The following is a 23,756-nucleotide window of genomic DNA, read 5'->3' as shown; positions in this document are numbered from 1 at the left end:
TGTCCTGAGCCACAGTCAGTCAGTGGCTGCAGCTGAGTCACGCCACATGCTGGGGACTTAGTCTGAGCTCTCACTTGGTGCCAGCCCAGCAGAGGCCCCGGGCGGTGACAGCAGCACCCAAGGGTTCAACAGGAACACTTTGCCGCTCTCACTCCAGGCAGGCGGCCAGGCAGGAAGACCACCAGGGCAGGCCTCGCAAGCTCTCTCTCCAGGCTCAAGTGACCGGAAAGCGGACCTGGGGAAACCAACTCTGGAGTATGCTGGGCAAACCTGCCTGCTCCTTTGCAGGGCCCTTGAGCGGGCGAAGGGCTTTCTGTTTGGGATCAAAGGAGGCTTACTGCCAAGCCTGGAGGGGTTTTCCTTCAAACAGCCCTTGAGTCCATTAGCTGATCTGCCCCTCCAGGGCTACCACCCCAGCTCAGGTCATCCTCCCCTCTGTCCTGGATGCCTGCCCGGCCTCCTTCCTGGGCTGTCACTCAGTCCTCTCACCACCTATTCTCTGCAAGGAACTGGGAAGGATCTTCTTAGAATCCAGATCTGACCGTATCACCTCCTCCCTGCCCCACTGAAGGTACCTGAATGGCTTCTCAGTGCTCTTAGGGTAAAGCCAACCCCTACCCCTGCAGCCAACCCCTAGCTCTGCCCACATCAGCTTTTGCCACTCATTCCTTGGCTCACCCCAGCTGAGCTACATCCTGGACACTCCCTACCGCTTCCTGCCTCAGGGCTGTGGAAGCCAGCCTACTAGAGTGCCTCCGACATTCCTTGCCTCAGTATTCATGCCTTGGTGGAGTCCTCTCCAACAGTGAATCAGGGCCAGTCTCTGTGGCCAAGGGAATATGGTGGAAGTAAAGGTGCAGGACTTCTGAGGCTAGGCCATAAAAGCCATCACAGCACCACCTTGTTCTCATGGGGGAAGCCAGCCATCATGTTGTAAGGATGCTCAAGGAGCCCCATGGGGATGCCCATGGGAAGAGGAACCATTTTGTCAGCCATGTGAGTGAGCTGCTTTGGAAGTGGTTCCTCCAGCTCCAGTCAAGCCTTCAGATGACTGTAGCCCCAGCCTATATCTGACTGTAACCTCATGAGACCTCTCAAGCTGGAACTGCTCACTTTGCTGCTCCCCATTTCCCAGCCTATAGAAACCACTGAATGATAATGTTGGGTTGGCCAAAAAGTTCGTCTGGGTTTTTCCATAGCATCTTGCAGAATACATGGGTGGTAGTGTTCTAAGCCACTAGACTGTGGGGCTTTTTGTTATTCAGCCATAAATAATTATTGCAAGGTTTTAGCGCTTGCTGTTCCTTTAAACTGGAAAGCCCTGCTGCTCCATATGTCTACTTCTCCTACTTGGAGAGTCGCTAGTCATTCTTCCTATTTTAGCTCACCCATCACCTCCTTCAAGGAGCCTTTTCTGACCTCCCCCAACACTATCAGTTGTCTCGGTAGGCTCTTAAAACCACAGATCTTTCTTTTAGAGCCTTTGCCTCAGCTGGTAATCACACATTTTGAGGTGATAACTTTATGCCAGCACCTAGCAAAGTACCTACAATGTAGTTGGCACACAGCAAAGACTCATGTAGCCCTGCATGAGTGAGCATGTGATGCCTCTTCCCCCACATAAAATGCTCAGTCTGCAAACATCCATCAAAACAACAAATGCACACACCCTTTTATTCAGCTATTCTACTTCCGGGAATTGCCCCTAAGATGTACTCACAAACACGTGCAGTGGTTAGGACTGCACGTGGTGGTCCAGTGGTTAGGACTCAGCCCTTTCACTGCCAGGGCCTGGGGTTTAATCCCTGGTCGGGGGACTAAGATCCCACAAGCCGGGCAGTGTGGCCAAAAAAAAAAGAGAGAGAGAGAGAAGAGGACACAGCCATTCACTGAGCCTTGTCTGTAGCAAAATACTGGGAAGAACCTAGTTCCCCATCAGTGGGAATTAGATTAAGGAATTGTTTACCATTCATATAGTGACAAACTCCACAACAACAAAAAATAAAAGGATATTTTTCTATATAATATCCTAGAGCTTGTTTCCTATCTGTAAGTGGGTGTAAAAAAGGACGTAGGACGGAATGCATAGTGTGTTACTGTTTATGTAAAAAAGGGAGGGATGGAAGGAATTATGTATATTTACTTATTTGCACATAAAATCTTGGGAAAGAAACAAGAAATGGATAAATTCCTGGAGATAAGGAATGTTAATTAGCAGGGGTAAATCTATTGGCAAAGGAATTTTTCTGGATCTTTTTGCCCTTTTGGAATGCTGGACCATGTGGCTATATTATTTATGTCAAACAAAAACAACTGGCAAAGCATTGGTGAATGGATGGTCTTTTTGGTAAATGGTGCTGGACCCACTGGATGGCCCTATGGAAGAAAGCGAACTCTGATCCCTACCTCACACCACATACAAAACTCAATTCCAGATCTTGCAGATCTAAATAGGAAAGCAAAGTCAAGAAAGCTTTTCAAATAAGACATAGAACTTCTTTGTGACTTTGGAGTAGGTGAGTGTTTCTTCAACAGGACACAAAGCACTTTAATCATAAAGGAAAATATGCCAGGCTGTATTAAAATGAATTTGTTCATCAAAAGATACCACTAAAAGACAAGCCACAGACATATGTCTGCCAACCAAGGACTTGTATCTACAATACACAGAGTTCAATAAGAAAAAGACAGGCAATCTCTTTTATATTAAGTAGACAAAAGAGTTGAACAGGCACTTCATAAAAGAGGATATCCGAATGGCCAAGACTCAAATGGGAAGCTGCTCAATTTCATCAGTCATCAGGGAAATGCAAAATGAAACCTCAGTTTGATTAACAGCTCCCACATACACCCATCCAAGCCAGGATGACTAAAATGAAAGAAGAAATGCTCACAAGTTTTAGTAAGACCAGAACTCTCCTGTGTTGCTGGAAGAGCCCCAAATGGTACAGCCACTTTGGAAAATGATTTGGCAATATCTACTAAGGCTAAATGTATTCCTGCCCTCTGACCCAGTAATTCCACTCCTGGAATGAGTGCTTTGGTCCAGGGTACTTCTCCCCAGTTCTGTCACCCACTTCAAGCTTGGGCCTCGTTCCTTTCTTCCTTCTAAGACACATAGGTCCCACCTTGCCTCCCTCAGCCCACCCCAGCCATCTTCAACTGGCCTGGGTCCCATGGCCACTGCCCATTTGCAGCCACCTGTCCCTAGAGAAAAACAGTGGTCAGCCCTCCAGGCATCACTCACCTCCTGGCACACGAAGTGAAAACACACCGTGTCCACTCCTGAGCTACAAAGAAAATCGTCCTCACCACACTAAGCAGGGATGAGAATGGGGCCTGCCCTAGCCATTGAATCGAAGAACTTCACATGAAACCCTCCCTTCCCAGAAATGACCGCTAACTAGCCAAAACTGCCTCTCCAAAAGCAATCACCAAGTTATTACAACTATCTGGCAAAGAGAGACTCCAGTCAGGGCATCTCCACTCTCCCAGGTGAACCAGCTGACCAGCTGGAAGGACCCGGAAGGACAGGCACCACTGCCTGGACACCACTTTAGGATACTTGGAGCCAAATGAGCCTTTGTCATGTGAGACTGTCTTGTGCATTGCAGGATTATTAGTGACATCCCTGACCTCTACCCACTAGACGCCAGTAGCACCCCTACCCCCAGGCGGGACCATCAAAAATGTCTCCAGACATTGCCAAAGGTCCCCTGGGTGCGTGGAATCACCCTGGATGAGAAGGACTGGTTTAGACCCATGGAAGTGACAAAGCAGTGGTCTCGTCCCAGCCATATTTCCTCTGGGCAATATCTTACAGCCTAAAACCAGCCCCAAATCAGCATTTTGAAAACTGTAAGTCAAGGATGGTTCACATCAGGAGGGGTACAGTATAAAAATGCAGAGTCCGGGGCTTCCCTGGTGGCGCAGTGGTTGAGAGTCCGCCTGCCGATGCAGGGGACACGGGTTTGTGCCCTGGTCCAGGAAGATCCCACATGCTGCGGAGCGGCTAGACCTGTGAGCCATGGCCGCTGAGCCTGCGCATCCGGAGCCTGTGCTCCGCAACGGGAGAGGCCACAGCAGTGAGAGGCCCGCGTACCAGGAAAAAAAATGCAGAGTCCTGGGCCCTGGAGTCAGATTCTCCAGGCCCTGGTAGGGCCCAGGTAGCTGTATTTTTTTTTCACACCCTCCCCACTTGGGAAGTTTAAGAAGCATTTCCCCCCAGCTTTATTAAGGTATAATTGACAAATAAAAATTGCATATATTTAAGATGTACAATGAGATGATTTGACTTATGTATACATTGTGAAATGATTGCTACAATTAAGCTAATTAACACATCCATCACCTCAGTTAGTTACCATTTTTTGTGTGTAGTGAGAACATTACTGTCTTAGCAAATTTCAAAAGTACAATACAATTTTATTAACTATAATCACTATGCTGTACTTTAGATTCTCAAAACTTATTCATCTTATAATTGAAAGTTTGAATCTTTTGAGCAACATTTCCTCCTTTCCCTCATCCCCCAGCCCCAGGGAACCACCATCCTACTCTCTGCTTCTGTGAGTTTGATTTTTTTAGATTTTACATGTAAATGAAATCACACAGTATTTGTCTTCCTGTTTCTGGCTTACTTCAATTAGCATGATGTCCTCCAGGTTCATCCATATTGTTGCAAGTGGCAGGATTTCCTTTCTTATGGCCGAATAATATTCCCTGTGTGTATATATGTATGTGTGTACCATGTTTTCTTTATTCATTCATCCATTGACAAACACTTAGGTTGTTTCCATATCTTGCCTACTGTGAGTAATGATGCAGTAAACATGGGAGTGCAGATATTCTTTAGGATACTGATTTCATTTCCTTTGGATATACACCCAGAAGTGGGATTGATGGATCATATGATAGTTTTATTTTTAATCCTTTGAGGAACCTCCATACTGTTTTCCATAATGGAAACTTCCTAACATTGTATTATATATTTACTTGTATGGCCTGTCTCCCCCACTAGGATGTAAGATCTCTGAGGGTAGGAATAAAATAGAGTGTTCAATAAGTATTTTGAGAGGTTGGAATTATTTTTTAGTAAGCTTATTGAAGTAAAATTTATATATCACAAAATTTTGACCCATTTTAAAATGTAGAAATCAATGTTTTCTTAGTAAATTTGCCAAGTTGTGCAATTATCATCACAATCCAGTTTTAGAATATTTCTGTCACTCCAATAAGAATCCTCATGCCTGTTTCCAGTTAATCCCCATTCCTACCTTCAACCCCAGGCAACTACCAATCTACTTTCTGTCTCTATAGACTTGCCTCTTATGGACATTTCATATAATGGACCATACAATTTATGATATTTTGTGTCTGACTTCTTTCACTTAGCATAATTTTTTTTTTCGGTATGCGGGCCTCTCACTGTTGTGGCCTCTCCCGTTGCGGAGCACAGGCTCCGGACGCACAGGCTCAGCAGCCATGGTTCACGGGCCCAGCTGCTCCGCGGCATGTGGGATCTTCCCGGACCGGGGCACAAACCCGCATCCCCTGCATCGGCAGGCGGACTCTCAACCACTGCGCCACCAGGGAAGCCCAGCATAATTATTTTGAGTTTCATCATGTTATTATGTGTGTCAGTATTTCGTTCATTTTTATTGTTGAGTTATATTCCATCATATGGAGGAACCACATTTGTTGATCCATTCATAAGTTGATGGACATTTGAGCTGTTTCCACTTTGGGACTATTATGAAAAATGTTGCTATGAGTATTCACGGACAAGTCTCTGTGTGGACATACGTGTTCATTTCTCTTGGGTAGATATCTATAGTCAATTTCTAGGTCGTGTGGTAAGTTTATGTTTGGCTTTCTAAGAAACTGCCAAACTGTTTTCCAAAGTGGCAGTGCCATTTTGCATTTGAGGTTGGGATTATGAACATACCATTTTACAGATGATGAAACTAGCTTAGACTTGTCAGGTGATTTGCCAAAAGTCTACTTGGGTTGTCAAGTGTTGGATTTGAGATTCAAATCTGTTTATTGTTTTGGATTTTTTAAAAATATAGGGGCTTCCCTGATGGCGCAGTGGTTGAGAGTCTGCCTGCCAATGCAGGGCACACGGGTTCTAGCCCTGGTCTGGGAAGATCCCACATGCCACAGAGCAGCTGGCCCCGTGAGCCACAATTACTGAGCCTGCGCACCTGGAGCCTGTGCTCCGCAACAAGAGAGGCCGCGATAGTGAGAGGCCCGCGCACTGCGATGAGGAGTGGTCCCCACTTGCACAACTAGAGAAAGTCTTCGCAGAGAAACGAAGACCCAACACAGCCATAAATAAATAAAAATAAATAAATAAATAATAATTTTTAAAAAATATATATATATAAATTTATTGACTTTTTTTTAAAATTTTTGGCTGCATTGGGTCTTCGTTGCTGCACGCAGGCTTTCTCTAGCTGCGGCAAGTGGGGGCTACTCTTCGTTGCGGTGCGCAGGCTTCTCATTGCAATGGCTTCTCTTGTTGTGGAGCATGAGCTCTAGGTGTGCAGGCTTCAGTAGTTGTGGCTCATGGGCTCTAGAGCTCAGGCTCAGTAGTTGTGGCACATGGGCTTAGTTGCTCCGCGGCATATGGGATCTTCCCAGACCAGGGCTCTAACCCGTGTCCCCTGCATTGGCAGGCAGATTCTTAACCACTGTGCCACCAGGGAAGCCCTTTCGGTTTTTTTTTAACTTTAGAGTATGCACTCTTGAAACTAACACCACAAATGCCGCTGACAATGAGTCATACCTACCCAAATTCACTTCCCTTTCGTGACAGATTTAACTATTCTCGGACAAGACATTTAGGGAAAGGTGGTGGATGTCGGATGTCTGACTTCGGGGAAGTACAGTTGCTTTGTAGACAAATGAGAAAGATGGCTAGAATGTGAGGATGGGGAGATGGATTAGAAAACCTTTGAAGATGACTAGTGAAATGATAGGTCCAAGCAACAGTCCACGGGTGATCAAACCATCAGGGGACAGTCGGATGGGGAATTTACAAACACAGGATCAGGCTGATGGCACGTGAACCCCTTGATCGGTCTTAGTCCTCAGTAAAAGAGAGAGACAGCCAGACATCATGTCCTCCTGGTGAGTTTCCAACACCACCTAGAAAGAATTGAATATCTTTCAATTATTGAATTTGGGGACAAAGGAACATGTTAAATGACATAAGGGGATGCCATCAGCCAGTACCAAATTATGGGAAACTGCAGTGTGTCCGTGCAGGTTCATCAATAGTAACAAATGTGGGCTGCCCTGGTGGCACAGTAGTTAAGAATCCACCTGCCAATGAAGGGGACACAGGTTCGAGCCCTGGTCCGGGAAGATCCCACATGCTGCGCAGCAACTAAGCCCATGCACCACAACTACTGAGCCTGCGCTCTAGAGCCCGCGAGCCACAACTACTGAGCCCATGAGCCACAAATACTGAAGCCTGCACGCCTAGAGCCCGTGCTCCGCCAACAAGAGAAGCCATGACAATGAGAAGCCCGCGCACCGCAACGAAGAGTAGCCCCCACTCACTGCAACTAGAGAAAGCCCTTGCACAACAATGAAGACCCAACGCAGCCAAAAATTAATTAATTAATTAGTTAATTAATTAATTTTAAAAAGGGCTTCCCTGGTGGCGCAGTGGTTGAGAATCCGTGTGCCAATGCAGGGGACACGGGTTCGAGCGCTGGTCAAGGAAGATCCCACAAGCTGAGGAGCAACTAAGCCCGTGCACCACAACTACTGAGCCTGTGGTCTAGAGCCTGCGAGCCACAACCACTGAAGCCCGTGTGCCACAACTACTGAAGCCCGTGCTCCACAACAAAAGAAGCTACCGCAATGAGAAGCCTGCGCACAGCAACGAAGACCCAGCGCAGCCAAAAATTAATTAATTAATTAATTTTAAAAAATAAAGTGGAGAAACTTGGCAGGTACTTCCAAGGGATCAGTTAACATTGCTAGTGATGGAACTAATTGAGAAAGACGCATCACTTCTTTGGCATTTCTGCCAAAATTGCATAACCTGAATTTAATCATGAGGAAACATCAGACAAACCCATGTTGAAGGACATTCTACCAAATTACTGACCTATATTCTTCCAAAATGTCAAGGTCATGAAAGACAAAGAAAGGTTCAGAAACTGCTCTGATTGAAGGAAACTAAAAAGACAACTGAATGCAAAAAGTGAGCTGGGATTTTCTTCTGCTATAAAGGTTGGTAATGGGACAATTGGTGAAATCTGATTAAGGTTTGTAGATTTGCTGATTATGATAATTTTACTGAGGTTATGTTAGAGAATGCCTTCTCCTTAGGAAACACAGTGAAGTATTTAGGTAGATGTATGTGTGAATAGATAGATAGATAGATAGATAGATAGACAGACAGACAGGAGCCTGGACTGCGGGTAAGTGGGCATCGTCCTTCTTACCCAGGATCAATTTTCTCTGAAACGCTTATATATGAGAGAGAAATTAATTTCTCTTATTTAACTTACGAATATTTTGTGTTTTCTGTCAGTAGCAGCAGAATATCATTGATATCATTATTAAAAGAAATAGTCCAAAAATCATAAAGTGATGTATGGAAGCTACAATGTCATTCACAATGATAGTAGTGGAAGACAGGAATTCTTGTTGAAATGGCAGCTTCACGCTAAGTGAGTTCAGCTGCTCAGATGCTGCAGAAACTACAGATATGGAATCTAGAATTGTGCAGTCAGTACTGTAGCCAATGGCCACATGTGGCCAACTACACTGAAATTAATTAAAGTTAAAATTCAGCTTCACACTGGCCACATTTCACGTGCTAAATGGCCACAGAAAGTTCTACTAGACAGCACTGCTCTAGATTAAGGAGTCTAGGATGTTTCTCAGAATATGGTCCCAAGGTGATGCTTTTTCTTTAATATTTATTTATTATTCATTTTGGCTGTGCCAGGTCTTAGTTGCAGCACATGGGATCTTCGCTGTGGCATGCAGGATCTTTTGGTTGCGGCATGCATGTGGGATCCAGTTCCCCAACCAGGGATCGAACTCGGGCTCCCTGCATTGGGAGCTCGGAGTCTTACCCACTGGACCACCAGGGAAGTCCCAAGATGATGCTTTTTCTAATCACTGGCAGGGCTTAATGAAAAACATGCATCACTAGGGTCACTCCAGACCTATTTAATCAGAATCTCTGACTGGGAAGCCTAAGAATCTGCATGTTAACAGGCTCTTCCAGGTGATTCTGATGCTCCCTAATAGCCAACAGCCTCTGTAGGGAAAAAGGAGGTGAAAGTCACCTTGCATCCCTACAGGTTGGTCCATTCCATTCTAGGCTCTGAGATTTGAGAGATATTAGCAAATCAGTTCTTCAGACTGCCATACTGAGGAGAATGAGATGTGATTTGGTATTCAATCAAGGACTGCCTGAAAAAAAGAAAAAGAAAAAAAAAGGGGGGGGAATTCCCTGGCGGTCCAGTGGTTAGGACTCCATGCTACCACTGCAGGGGGCCCAGGTTCGATCTCTGGTTGGGGAACTAAGATCCACAAGCTGAGTGGTGCAGCCAAATAAAAGGACTGCCTGGGTTCAAATCCAGACCCTTTCACTCACATGCTCCGTGACCTTGGGCACATTACTTGACCTCTCTGTGCCTCAGTTTCTTTCTCGGTCAGAGTGCCTATAATAATGCCTTCCCTGCAGAATACAGTACCCCAAAATTGTTGCTTCTCCTATTTTATTTTCTTCACAGCACTTAACATTCACCCATTCGCTTTGGCTTTCATTCATTCAACATTTATTGAGCACCTACTGTGAGCTGGCCACTGTTCTGAGCACTGAGGCCATTCAGTGAGCAAGATAGACAAAAACTCCTGCTGTCTGGCATTTAGAATGGGACTGGCATCTTAAAGGGGAAATAGAAAATAAACAAGACAGGTACTTCCCTGGCGGTCCAGTGGTTAAGACTCTGCGTTTCCAATGCGGGGGGCACGCGTTTGATCCCTGGTTGGGGAACTAAGGTCCCACATGCCGTGCAGCATGGCCAAAAATATAAAATAATAATAATAATAATAATAATAATAATAATAATAATAATAATAATAATAAATGAATAAAATAAAGAAGCGAAATGTGTTGCATATTAGCGAGTAGCAAGGGAGGTAGATAAGATAAAATAAAAATTGTGTTCATGGCCAGAGGCCTCACCCAGGGTGTGATATTTGAATACAGACTTGAAGGAGGAGAGAAGAGTCACAAAGATGTCTGCAGGAAGATCATTCCCAGCAGAAGGAACAGCAGGTGCTAAGGTCCTTTGGTGGGAACGTGTCAAGTACTATGAAAGATGCTAGAGACGGTGGTGAATAGGATGCAGTCCTATCTGCAAGGTGTTCATATTTTAATTAGGAAAAAAATTAAATAAAAAAGGGACTTCCCTGACGGTCCAGTGGTTAAGACTGTGCCCCCAATGCAGGGGACGCAGGTTCAATCCCTGGTCGGGGAACTAAGACCCCACATGTTGTGTGGTGCAGCCAAAAAAAAAAAGTAAATATTTTAATTAGGGAGAAGTAGACCGATGTATATTACACCGCCAGGTGGTAAGAAGGTGAGGGGCTAGATAGAGGGAAGAAGGTGGTCAGGGCAGGCTTCTCTGAGGAGATGGCATTTGAGCGGATGCCTGAAGGAGCAGGTGAAGGAAGCATGTGGGTATTTGGGGGAAATTTATTGACTCTGGCTTGGCCTGTGCTTCTTCCTCCTCCCAATCCCAGCGAGGGCTCAGGTTTCCAGAGGTTGTCTTTGAATTGCTGGAGGAAGGGGAATTCCGATGGGGGGGTGTGGGTCTCAGCTTCTGGCCACCGTCTGCCCCACTCCTCGCTTCAGCTGGCTGCCCTAGCTTTGCGCTGGTGTTGCTGGGCGGAGCGTCAGCTTGAGGGCCTGGGTTCCCCATCAAAGCTCCAGATCTATCTTCAAAGGAGCCGCTGGGCCCTGTGCCTGTGGGCAAAGGAGGGAGTGTCACTCTGGTGCCGAGCTAGGGACCCACCTTTCAGCTGCTTCCCAGCTGGGCATATCCTGGATCCTGCTGATGCTGTGGAGGCTGGCAGCCCACACTCCTCACTCCTTCCATGGCAAAGAGGGGCTTGAGGATCTTTTCTCTGACCCAGTGGTGGAGCTGGCAGGATCTAGAGTCAGCCCGCCTGAGTTCAAATCCAGACAGGCACTACCCCAACCGGCTGTGTGACCCTGAGCAGCTCACTTAACTTCTCTGAACCCACATCTCCATAACAGCAGTTTATAGTAACTCCAGCCTCCTGAGGATTCTGTCTTCCTGCTTGGAAAGTGCTTGAAGAAGGTGGGCCATTCCTTTTGGGAACACTGTGCTTCAGAGGGGTGTCTGGGCCCGTGTCTCCCAAGACCATCTCTCCAGCTCCCCAGGAGGGATGTGTACTGGGGATGAAGAAGGGGGGCCCCCACCGACCGCCAGGCTCTCTCTTTGAAGGATAGCATGGAGGTCCTGGGCCTAATTAATCACTGGGAGGGGCCAGATAACTGCCCTAGGGAGAAAGTCAGTGTTGACCCTGTTTTCTCTGCAATCCTGTCTCTGGCTGGGCCAGGGCTGGGGGCACCGAGGAAAGGCTGGCAAAGGATGAATTGTCTGAGCAGTAACCACCCTCCCCTGTCCCATCCACCCCCAGCCACAGGATGCTAATGGGGGAACTGCCACCTTAAGCCTAACAAGACAACAACCACCAGAAAGAGACATTGAACCGTTTATTGGCCTGGGCCTGGGTCTCAGGCATGAGGGGCATCCGGGGAGCTGTATGAGGGGAGACAAGCCCCCAACTGGCTCCTTGCCCCCCCAGAGATCCGCTCTCCCAGCCTTTGCAGTCATGAGAAATCACTTTGAGGTGTGAAGTTTCCTTCCCCCAGGTGAGCTGCACCCCAGCTCTCAAGTGGGGATATAAGCAAGGAATTACAAAGGAGTCTGTGAGGGGACCAGACCCCTCTTTGGCAGCTTCAACACAGACGTGAGGAGACAAAATAGCATCCATTCTGGGGAAACAGGGTGAGCAGAAGGGATCACAGACATCACACACACAGACACACACAGACACTGACAGACACACATAAATATACATTTGTACCGCAATATCCCTTCCATCTGTCCACAGAATTTAGCAAAGTCCTGCTGAAGCGGGCAATAGGAGGGCATCCCATAATTGTCCCTGGCACCCCTACCCCCATGCTCCGTTCAATACAACCTGAAAGGAGGCACAGCGGGCTCAAGGCTGCCCTGCCTTATGAGATCTGGTACCTCAGCTGGGTCTGGAGGTGAGAGAGTTTGGGGGTGGTTGTTTTTCGGGGGTCTGGGGCCCTGTACCAACAGCTCCCCTAGAACTTTCTCCAATTCCACCCTGCCCCACTGGAAGGCCCAGAGCCCTCTTCAGGCCCCCAGACCGGTTTTTCCAGCCCTGGGTGATTCCTCTGTGCCCAAATAGTGCAATTGGCCAATGAGGTCTGAGAATGGGCATTAGTTCCCCACCGCCATGTGCTTTCCTGGCATCTTACTCACAGAGTCAGAAGAAAGGGAAGAAGTTGCCAAAGTGGCAGCTGGTGAAATTTGGGGAAGCTGTGGATTTGAGCCCGGGAACTGTTAGCCAGGGCCGCCCAGTACGGTCAGGGAGGAGGTCTCCAGCCCCTCAGGACAGTGGTTCTAGGGAAGTGGAACCACAAGAGAAGGTGGCAAGGGGGCTAAATTCAGAGAAGGGAGTCAGGCACAGGGCGGAGGCTCAGACTGCCCCTGCGCTGTGCTCCTCTCGAGCACCTGCCTGCTGTCACCTGGGCTCTTTCCAGGTCTGCCCCCCGCCCGGCCCTCCCCACGATCCAGTTCCGAAGAGGTCACTCCAGCCACCTCGCTGGCCTCCAGGACCCGGCTGCAGTTGCGCCATCCAACTGGTCAGTGCCTCAGTCAGCCAGCCCAGGTGTGAAATATCTTCAGCATCACCCAGGTCTGTGGAATGGGGGCATCTTGCTTGGCAGCCCCATGTCTCTGTCCCAGGGCACCCGGTGCCTCTCCATGGAGCCCTCTGCTGTGGTGGCCTGGTTGTCAGCCCACCCCCTCAGACCACTGTGTTGCCCTCCAGAAACGTGGGCGATGTGGGCATGTGTGTGCCCCTCTCCAGGGAGCTGGAGCTGCGGAGAGGCAGGAGGCGGTGGCCCGGGGTCCCGTCTCGCCCCCCTTGCACCCCTGCTGCCCGCCGCCAGCACTGCAGCGGCCGTAATACCTCCCGCCTCAGGTCCCGGCTGCGCCATGTGTAGATGACAGGGTTGAGCAGTGAGTTGAGGGTGGCAAAGGCAAAGAAGTAATGGGCCTGGTAGAGGACAGGGCAGGCCCGGACAGGACAGGCATAGTCCAGGAGGAGGATGCTAAAGGCGGGCAGCCAGCAGAAGATGAAGACGCCCAGCACGATGGTGACTGTCTTGAGCAGAGCCAGTGTCTGCGGGCCAGCCACATCGGCCTGGCTGGAGCGGACCACACAGTAGATGCGGATGTACAGGGCTACGATGGCTGATAAGATGACCGAGAAGATGGTCACCACGCAGAGGACGTAGGGCTTGGCGTAGAGCGGCAGGACGGTGGAGCAGGCCTCCAGGTGGCCCAGGCAGTTCCAGCCAAGGATGGGCAGGCCGCCGAGAACCAGCGAGATGAGCCACGAGGCCGCAATGAGCAGCAGCATGCGGCAGCTCTTGTCGCTGCCGTAGAGCTTGACCTTGGCGATGGCCACGTGCCGCTCGATGGCGATGGCCAGGAGGCTGAAGACAGAGGCGGAGAGCGTGATGAAGGCAGAGCCCTCACGGGCGAACCACTGCACGGGTGTCAGCCCCAGCGTGACAGAGCCCGAGAGCAAAGTATTGGCTATGAAGGCCACGCCCGCCAGCAGGTCTGAGGCAGCCAGATTGCCCAGGAACAGGTACATGGCCGAGTGGAACTTGCTGTTGCGGGCAACCGCGATGAGCACCAGCAGGTTTTCCACCACGATGGCGCAACAGAGGATGATGATGAGGGCTGAGGCCACCTGGCGGGAGGGTGTCTCCTTCGTGTCCAGATTCTCCTTGGTGTAATTATAGTGTTCCTTGACCTTGCTGGAGCTTAGGTACTCTGAGTACACGTTGCCCATGGTGGGGCTTAGTAGCCGGCTGGGGCCATGGGGCTGTCAGAGCTGCAGAGAGAAAAGACAGATAGACAGGTCAGTGCCGTGGCTGCTGCCTGGGCTGACTCTGGACGGCTGTGGTTCAAGTCCCAACTCTGTCACATGAAGTCAGAATGATCATCATCTCTGCTTTGCAAATGGGAAACCGGAGCGCTCAATTCACTTTCCCAAAGCCTCAAAGCTAGTCAGGGCAAGAGCCTCAGAGACCCACTCCAAAGCCTCTATAACCTCTAGGCTACAGTGTCTTTCAAAGGAGCAGAAGCTCCCCCAAAGGTTGGGCATGAAAGACACAAAACGGACTTCCGGAAGCCCTACCCACCTACCCAGAGTGGGAGTCTTAGCCAGGACCTGGAGGGATTGTCTCCTTTCTTGAAAACACTGGAGCCTCGGGTCTCATGCTGCCTGCCAACCTGGGTCAGTGAGATGCTCTCGCCAATAGCAGCATCCTCTGCTCATTACCACCCACTGCCCTGGATTTCAGGCTGGGTCTAAGCCTAGAGGCCATACGTGTTCCCAAGATAAGGTCTTGGGGAGACACCTCAAGTTTGAGCATCACAGAGGTCATGTCATTTTCAAGGACTCAGACCTTGCAGGCAATCCAAGGTTCAACCCCACTCCACCTCTGACACGCTGTGGGATATTGTGCCAAGTCACTCAACACTTGGCCTCTAAGTCTCAATGGCCTCATCTGTGCAGTGGGGAGAAGAAAGCCCACTTCAGAGGGGTGATGGGAAGATCCCGTTGAACGATACACGAGGCACCCTTAGCATACAGCAGGCACTCAATAAGTATTAGTGAATATTATTAGCTTCCCTCTTCCTGCCACACCCACAGCTAGGGACTAGGTGCCCTCCTCCCAATCTTTTGGTAAGGGATGTTGAGTGAGCCAGCCAGGCAAGATTCCCAACAGCCTGTTCTCATCAGCACCATCTAGCCCTGCCCTGGGACAGAGGGTCCTAGCAGGGTGGGCAGGGCGCTGGCACCACCCCCTCCCCAGCCAAGATGAAATCCAGATGTGAGGCCCTTGGAACAAACAGGGTTGAGTCCCGGCTCCCCAGTCACATCCGGTGCAGGGAGGCTGGGAGGGGGTGATGGGGTGGGGGAGCCACAGGAGACCCGTCTGGGAGGTCCTGGCTGGGAGGATGGGGCAGCTGTGCGAAGCCATGTGAGTGGTGAGGGGGCGTGAAGCCCCGCGGGGAGGGGGGAACGGTATTCGCTTTCATGAAAGCCTGAGTCACCCCTCTCTCAAGGAAAACTGAGCCTGAGCCGTAGGGGGAAGGGGCGGGAAGATGCGCGTGGGCAGAGAGGGTGAGAGGCCGACTTCATGGCCTCCCCCCAGCTTGGTAGTTGGGGGGCGGGGTCTCAGAGGAGCTGGTGCAGTGTCCGCCTTTCACGAGGGGCACAGGGGAGCCAGGAGGAAGCTCCAGACCAGCCTTTAGTTCAATGGGGGAGGCCGTGGGAAGAGACCTCCCCAGGTCCCTGGAAACACGCCTAGCAAGGACCACGTGCACGCCAGGAGTGCCAGGAGCACCGTTCCAGAAAAGGCTGGTTAGGCCAGTTCCCAGTGAGCCTGGGAGTGATGAGGAGCTTCCGGGGTCGTCCAGCCATCTCAGTCCCGGACACCCCCTCAGAGGGGGTGCCCTGGCTCCTGGCCCGATAGAGACAGCTGCTCCCCCTGGGCGAAGGGACATCCGTCCTAGTTTGGGAACAGAGAAGGGCTTGTGCACATCCCCAGGGACTGTCGCCCCGCCCAGATCGCCACACAGAGGCTCCTTGTTCCCCGGCCGGACGGGCCCCGGTCGCCCCGATGCCCTCTGCCCGTTGCAGCCGGCTTGGCCCAGGTCTGGGCCTTACCAGACCGGCCGTCGGGCCAGAAACAGCCCGCGCCCTGATTGGCTCATTTTCAATTCCAGGGCATTGAGCAATTCGCCTATTGGCCTGAGCTTCCATCCTCGACATTCGATTGGCCCAGTTGGGGGCGCTCTATGGCTAGCACTACTGATCTGGTCCTTTACAGGCGGTTGGAGCTCACTTCTTTCCAGGACATTATTAAGACTGTGTGGATGTCCCCGGGGAGGGTTTGAACCACGGCCTGACCGCTGGGTCACCCCGACCAGACGCCCCCAGGCTGCCCTGGCCTACTGCCCCTCCTGGGGATCATAATTGAGAATCAAGGACCCATCGCAGGTCTGGGAAGCACACTTGCTGGTAGGCTAGAAGCCCAGGGTGTGTCCCAAGGCCGCCCCCTCCACCGCCGCTCAGACCCCTCTCTTGTCTGGCAGCCAAGAGAAAGATTTATGGCCGCTTCCTAGGGAAATAAGAAATGGTTTCAGGACTTCCCTGGTGGCACAGTGGTTAAGAATCCGCCTGCCAATGCAGGGGACACAGGTTTGAGCCGTGGTCCAGGAAGATCCCACATGCCGCGGAGCAACTACTGAGCCTGCACTCTAGAGCCCGCGAGCCACAACTACGGAGCCCGTGTGCCACAACTACTGAAGCCCGTGCGCCTAGAGCCCGTGCTCCCCAACAAGAGAAGCCACCACAATGAGAAGCCTGCGCACCGCAGCGAAGAGTAGCCCCGCTCGCCGCAACTAGAGAAAGCCCGCGCGCAGCAACAAAGACCCAACGCAGCCAAAAATTAAATAAATAAATAAATTTATAAAAAAAAGAAAGAAAGAAATGGTTTCAGTCCTCGTACCCCAGGGACTGACCAAAATGTCTGTCTTCTTCCCTGAGGGGAAGATCCTCACTTCGGGCAGCCTCAGGGGGGGTGGTTCATTAGAGAAGGGGAATCTGAGGCCCACAATGCCTCCGTCTTCTCCACTAGGACCTTGCTTAAGGCAGGTTCATGCTTCCCAGAAAGAGGAAGCAGGGTCTGGAGGTTGGGGCTGGCACAGTCACCCCCAGGCCTTTCCGGCTTCCCCTCCCTGTGTCAGGCTCCCAGGCCTGGCTAACATAGGGCCTGACTCCCTCCCAGATGCTCAGTAAGACATCCCTAGGCTCAGCACTGGGGAATGGCCAGGCCTGAAATGGAGCAAGAGGGACAAGTGACAGGGTTTGGAGGGAAGGGAAGCGAGACAGACCAAGACTGTTCAGGGGGAGATTAGGAGAGTAGAAGGCAAGAGGAAGCCTCAGTGGCTTCCAGGAGCCCCTCCCCCAAGTTCCATGGAGGCAGGCCCTGTGGTTACTGCTCCCCTGGGCACTCACTGGTCCCATGCCCCATGCCCTAGGGCAGCCCCCTAGGCTTGGTTTCCCCTCAGTTGCCCTCTACACTGGCATTCTCCATGCAGCATCCAGGGGGAGCTTTTAAATTTATAGCTCCAATATGTCACTCCTCAGCTCCAGATCCTTCCATGGCTCCCCACTACCTAAAATGGCCTGGCCCCTGCCCACCTCCCCTCCTCCCATTCTCCCCCAGGGTCAGTCCACTCCAACCACACTGGCCTCCGACGTGTCAGCCCCGTTCTTACCTCAGAGCTTTTGCCTCTGCTGTTTCTCCACCTGGCATGGCCTTCCCACAAAGCCCTGAATGACTGTCTCCCCATCTTTCAGGTTTCTGTTTGGTGGCTTCCTCTAACCACCAGGCATCCTAGCCGCCTTCCCTAGGCCCTTTCTACCACAGCATCTTTTTATTATATTCACAGCACTTGCCAATTTCAGCAATAATGATTGTATTTCTTGTTTTCTGTCTGTTTCCAGGGTAGAATGTGCGTCAGAGGACAGCAACTAAGTCTGTTTTCACTCCCTGGAATGATGCCTGGCATACAGAAAGCGCTCAGAAAACGTGTAGGATGGATGGATGGATGGATGGATGGATGGACGGATGGATGGGTAGATGGATGACCAAACGAACGAGGCCCCAGTGGGCCCCCGAGGGCGGAGGCTCCTAAACTCAGCCCAGGCCCAAACAACAGCAAGGGAGGTTGGAGACGCCCCTGGTCCGCTGGGAGGCCACCCCCACCAGGCGAAGCCCAGCCGGGCGTCTCCTTGGAGACGGCACCACGACCCGCCCCCGCCCTCGGGCTGCAGTCTCGGCCTCCTTATCTGGCGGTGGAATGCACGGTATCCACACTCGCTGCCTCTGGGGCCGCGCCTCCTCTCTCCCGCGACAGCCACACGCGGGTGACCCACACATCTCCAAGTGGGGGTGGGGGGCTCCTCTGCGTCCAGCCAGGGTCCCAGCCTCGATATCCCCAGAGGACTGGGGAGAGGTGGGGAGACATCCCAGCAGCAACTGCACCGTGAATGCCGCACGCGTGTCGCACCACGAGGGGGACCGTGGGCTCAGCGCGTGGCGCCCGGAGCGTCCGATTAGGGCACAGTCGGGAGAGGGGATGGAAATCCCCGGGTGAGTCAACTCGTGCCAGAGGAGTGGGCGAGCTTCCCACGCTTGGCTGGGCCCGGAACCACGCGGGGTCCGCGCCACGGGTGCCGTCACCCACGCCCCATCCCCGGGTCCCAGGGGAAAGAAGAGACGCCGGAGCCACGCAGTCAGGTTCACTTTCCTTCCAGAACAAAGCCACGACCCCGCGGGGGGACTGGAAGAGACGAACCACTCGGGGAAACTGAGGCAGAGGACCAGATGTGGAGGAGGTGGGCAACTGCCTTCCTCTGGGGCCCCGCCCCTTGGCCTGGAGGTACTGCGGCGCGCGGCACCTTTCGCCTTCAACCAGCCGGAGTCAGCAAAGAGGGGAGTCCTCCCCTCCCCCATACACACTCCCCAAACCCCCGGTCCGGGGGCACGCCATCCAGCCTCCCAGTCTCCGGCCGAAAGCGCTCGGATTCCGCCTTCTCCTCGGGGCCAACTTCCTGCCGCTGGAGAAGGCGGGGAGCTCAGTCTGGGGGTTCGCGGCTGAGGCAGTGGGGCCTCCTGGGGTCGTGGAGAGGGCGCACGATGACCACTCTCTCGGTGCAGCAGGAGCACGGGCGGCGCGTGCGCGCCCGCGACGCCCCCGACCCCTAGCCGGCGCCCCTAGCTCCGATCCCGCGACCTCCGGGGACCAGGGCCCGCCCTTTCTGCTTCCCCCTCGCCACGCACGCTCACCTGGCTAGGCCGACCCGGGTCCTTGCCCTGGCCGGAGGGGCTTTGGCGTCTGCGTCCCCGGGACGGCCGCGGCTAGGGCTGGGACTGCCCGCCGGGCTCCTCTGCGTCCCGGGGCTGGGGACCGGGGACGGAGGGGGACCGGGAGAGGCGCCGCCTCGGCCCCCACTTGCCCCGCCCTATCTCCGCCTCCTTTCCGGCGGCAGCAGCAATGAATTCCAGATGTGGCCTGCCCAGCGGGGCGCGCGCGAGGGCGGGCGGGGAGGAGGCGCGCGGGGTCCCTTTGTCCGCACCCCCACCTCCAGCCCTGCCCCTCCCAGCCCCCACCCGTGAGAAGCGGTCGGCGCATGACGTCACGCAGCCCCGTGCTGTCCAGTCGCTCCTGGCCAGGTGACCTCAACCTGAAACGACTGTCTTGGATTGCAGATGTACTCTTGGCCCATCCCTGGGAGCCTGGAACTGGAGGAGCGCGCGGAATCCCCTTTATTTACTCAGCGAGGAGCCACGAAGCACCTACTAAGTGTCAACACAACAAATAGGCATTAAGTGCCCATTGTGTGTTCATCCAACAAATAAGCAAGTTCCTACTATGTGCCAGGCCCTGCCTCAAAGAATGGGTTGGGTTTTGCCTTGATAAGGCCCCAGAATTCAGGCGCTGGCCCCTCTGCCCTAGAAGACTGGGAGCACCCGGAAGCTTCCACTGCCTCTGTCAATCGATTGCTAGGCAGGTTGAGTCCTGCCTTTCAAGTTTTGAGGCCCAATCTTCTATCCACTCCCTTTTTTTTTTTTTTTTGCCGTGGCACGAGGGATCTTAGTTCCCCGACTGGGACGGAAACCGTGCCCCCTGAAATGGAAGCGTGGAGTCTTAATCACTGGACCGCCAGGGAAGTCCTATCCAGTTCTTTAGTTTCCCTCTTTTCCTCATTCAGCTTTTCCTGGGCATATCTGGGTGCCTGGCTGCAGAGATGAAGCACACCTTCATTTACTGATGCGTGTGTGTGAAATCAGTGACTAGACAATATGCCCCTCACTCCTTCAACAAATGTTTTTGGTGTACCTGCTGGGCACAGCGGTGAACAGAACAGGAAAAAAAGCCCTTGCCTTCATGGAACTTATGTTCAGGAGGGTACTATTTGTGAAGATGAATACATAATCTGCTTATATGTTTACTTACCACATACAGTAAGCACCTGCTATGTGCCAGATACCATACTAAAAGGCTGGAGATAGATCAGGAAACAAAACAGATAAAACTCCCTGTTCCAATGGAGTTGATGTTCTACTGTATATGCTCAGAATATCCAGAATATTGCAAGAAGAAGAAACTGATAAATTTCCTGGGCGAGGAACTGAAAGATAGGGGACAGGGGACAGGAGGGAGGTAACTTTCACTCTGTGAATCCTTTTGTACCTTTTGACTTTTGTAACATGTGCCCTATTCCAACAATAAATTAAATTGAAAGTTAGACTGCTTGATACACAGACAGTGCAAGAAAAAGGAGGGAGAGGGTATTATCTATCTTCTCTCTATCTATTTGTGTGTGTGTGTGTGTGTGTGGCACCACGTGGCTTGTGGGATCTTAGTTCCCCAACCAGGGATTGAACCCAGGCCCTCAGCAGTGAAAGCGTGGAGTCCTAACCACTGGACCACCAGGGAATTCCCTATATGTATATGATACTTCAGTAAAGAGTGTTGAAAAGCAAAATGACAAAAAAGTGTATCTGCACTGCCATGTTCATTGCAGCATTATTCACAATAGCCAAGGTATGGAACCTAAGTGTCTGTCAACAGATGAATGGATCAAGATGTGAGATATATATATATATATATACACACACACATATACACACACACAATGAAATATTATTCAGCCATGAGAAAGGAAGTCCTGTCATTTTCAACAACATGGATGAAACTTGAGGGCCTTATGCTAAGTGAAAAGAGCCAGACAGAGAAAAACAAATACCACATGGTATCACTTTTATGTGGAATCAAAAAAGAAAAAGTCAAACTTACAGAAACAGAGAGTAGGAAAAGTGGTTGCTGGGGCTGTGTGGGGGGGTGGGAAATAGGGAGAGATTAGTAAAAGGGTGCAAACTTTCAGTTATAATGAGGTCTGGGGATCTAATTTACAGCATGGTGACTACAGTTGGTAATACTGTATCAAACAATTGGAACTTCTGAGAGACTAGAGCTTAAATGCTCTCACATCCACAATAAAAAGGTAAATAGGTGAGGTGAAGGATGTGTACATTAACTAGATGGGGGGAATCCTTTCACAGGGTATACATATATGCAATCACCTGGATGTACACTTGAAATATCTTGCAATTTTACATGTCAGGGATACCTCAGAACAGCTGAAAATTTAAAAAAATTGTGGATGCTTAAATCCCAGACAATGCAACCAATTTTAAAAAAGGGAAAAGTTCAGCACACCCTTCTGTATGCATATTATACTCCATAAGCAGTGTTGAAAAGCAAAACTTTGAAAAAGGAAATTAAAGTTGATCCGTTTATGCCAATTACAAGTAAAATTGGAGTAGTTTTGATATGAAACAGTATTCAACACGTTAAGATGAAAAAAGCACAATGTAAACCAGTTGCTTGCTTGCCTGCCTGCATTTCTGGGTATATTTGTAAGGGCTGTATAAATACACACACATTTGCCTGTGGACATACAGGCCATCTCCAGGAGAAGGGCACAAGACATCGTCACAGCAGTTACCCCCAGGGAGGGGGACGGGGGGGCAGGGGAACAGGTGAGAGGGGATCAGACTTTTCATGGTGTACCCTGGGGGTGGGGGGGGACTGTCTGAAATTTGTAGCTCATATTACCAATTCAAAAAATTTACAAAGACATGAAAAATCAAATCGAAGGTAACAAATCGCCAGACTTCTAATGTAAAATTGTTCCTGTAATAATAATAATAACAAATAGTATCAATAATATAAATAAACAATAACATTGTTAATAAACATCTATGCTATTATTCAACGTGTCGCTATGAAATAAATTTATATTAAGAAGAAACATATTGGGCTTCCCTGGTGGCGCAGTGGTTGAGAGCCCGCCTGCCGATGCAGTGGACACGGGTTCGTGCCCCGGTCCGGGAAGATCCCACATGCCGCGGAGCAGCTGGGCCCGTGAGCCACGGCTGCTGAGCCTGCGTGTCCGGAACCTGTGCTCCGCCACGGGAGAGGCCACAACAGTGAGAGGCCCGCGTACCGCAAAAAAAAAGAATAAACATATTTAAGTTATGAATAAGGAAATGAATATTAAGAATCAATATATTAATGTTACATACAAGTATAGAGCATATATATTTATATAATGCAACATAGAATGCTCTGTGCCAGCTCTAGTGATACCTCGCTGGTTTCTGCCATCCAAAACTGACAGTCCAATGGAGGAGACCGAAGAAACCAGACCATTCTAACACAGGGTAGCAGGGCTTTGATGGGAAGGTAAGAAAAGCCAGAGAGTGAATTCACTCCTTTTCCTGAGCCAGATTTCAGTGTCCACTCAGCTCCAGGCCAGATCTTGGGTTCCACTCAGACCTCAGCACAAGCTTACCGAATCCTCTGCCCAAATGAAGTGCGGCTGTACAACCTCTAGAAACCAGGTGTTCAACCCACAGAGGATAAAGTACTAAAAAAACTGGGTCCTCTCCTCGCTGGAGAGCTATCAGAGCGGAAATCTAAGCCCTCTGTGAGGATCTGAGAGCTGGGGAGGAAGTGGCCCCCCCCAGCTTGCCTTGGCTGGCTCAGCAGTTTGCTATCCCCTCAGGGACCTGTGGGTGGGGGGGTACTATCAAGGCTGCAGACATATCCGGCCGTCTGTTAGGGGGACCATGGCTCCTAGACAAAGGTGATGTCCCCAGGGATACACAGATACACCAGCAAGCCACTTCTGCCTCCCCCCCTCACCTCCCACTTCTGGGGTATCATGAGATCTCCACTAGGTCAGCTGAGGGAATGGGCTAGAGAATTGGGAAACACTGGCATAGATGCCCTGATGGTCCAGGGGGTCAAGGGGAAAGGTGAACCCTCCCTAGGGGGGATCCCTGAGTGAGAGAACAGCAGAAGAGGAAGGAAATGGGGCCCTTTCCTCGGGGAGCTCCCAAGCAGGGGAAAAAGAAGAAAAGGAAGAGGCTTGGAGCAGCCTCCACTAATTACAGGGCCGCTGACAATAATGGCTAACACTCACACAGACAGACTGTGCTGGGTGCGGCTCTATGAATCCTCCAACCCTAGGAGGTGGGTATTATGATTATCATCATCATCCCATTTTTTTAAATAGACGTTATTTTTTAGAACAGTTTCAAGATCACAGCAAAACTGAGCAGAGCTAATTCCCTGGTGGTCCAGTGGTTAGGATCTCATGCTTCCACTGCAGGGGCACAGGTTCAATCCCTGGTCGGGGAACTAAGATCCTGCATGCCACGTGGCATGGCCAAAAAAAGAAAACGAAAAAGAAGAGAAAAG

At 50.9% G+C, this 23,756-nt stretch overlaps 1 protein-coding gene across 1 annotated transcript; it reads right to left on the bottom strand.

Annotated features, from left to right (window-relative positions):
• Window positions 1–11,771: 11,771 nt before the first annotated feature.
• S1PR2 (sphingosine-1-phosphate receptor 2) lies at window positions 11,772–20,654 on the bottom strand. The gene is made up of 2 exons (XM_081232230.1): window positions 19,271–20,654; window positions 11,772–14,235 (listed from the first exon to the last, which is right to left on the bottom strand). Exon 2 carries the CDS (start codon window positions 14,191–14,193, stop codon window positions 13,135–13,137), a length of 1,059 nt encoding a protein of 352 aa, XP_081088356.1. The 5' UTR covers window positions 14,194–14,235; window positions 19,271–20,654; the 3' UTR covers window positions 11,772–13,134.
• Between the last annotated feature and the right edge of the window lie 3,102 nt (window positions 20,655–23,756).

This window comes from Mesoplodon bidens (assembly GCF_964165515.1).
Source record: "Mesoplodon bidens genome assembly, chromosome: 4".
NCBI classification, from domain to species: domain Eukaryota; kingdom Metazoa; phylum Chordata; class Mammalia; order Artiodactyla; family Ziphiidae; genus Mesoplodon; species Mesoplodon bidens.
Note: the sequence above shows the minus strand (reverse complement) of the source record. Positions and strands in the feature narration are given on the sequence as shown.

Excerpts from the sequence above, each read along its gene's own strand:
- S1PR2 (XM_081232230.1), bottom strand. The coding sequence starts at position 14,193 with ATGGGCAACGTGTACTCAGAGTACCTAAGCTCCAGCAAGGTCAAGGAA.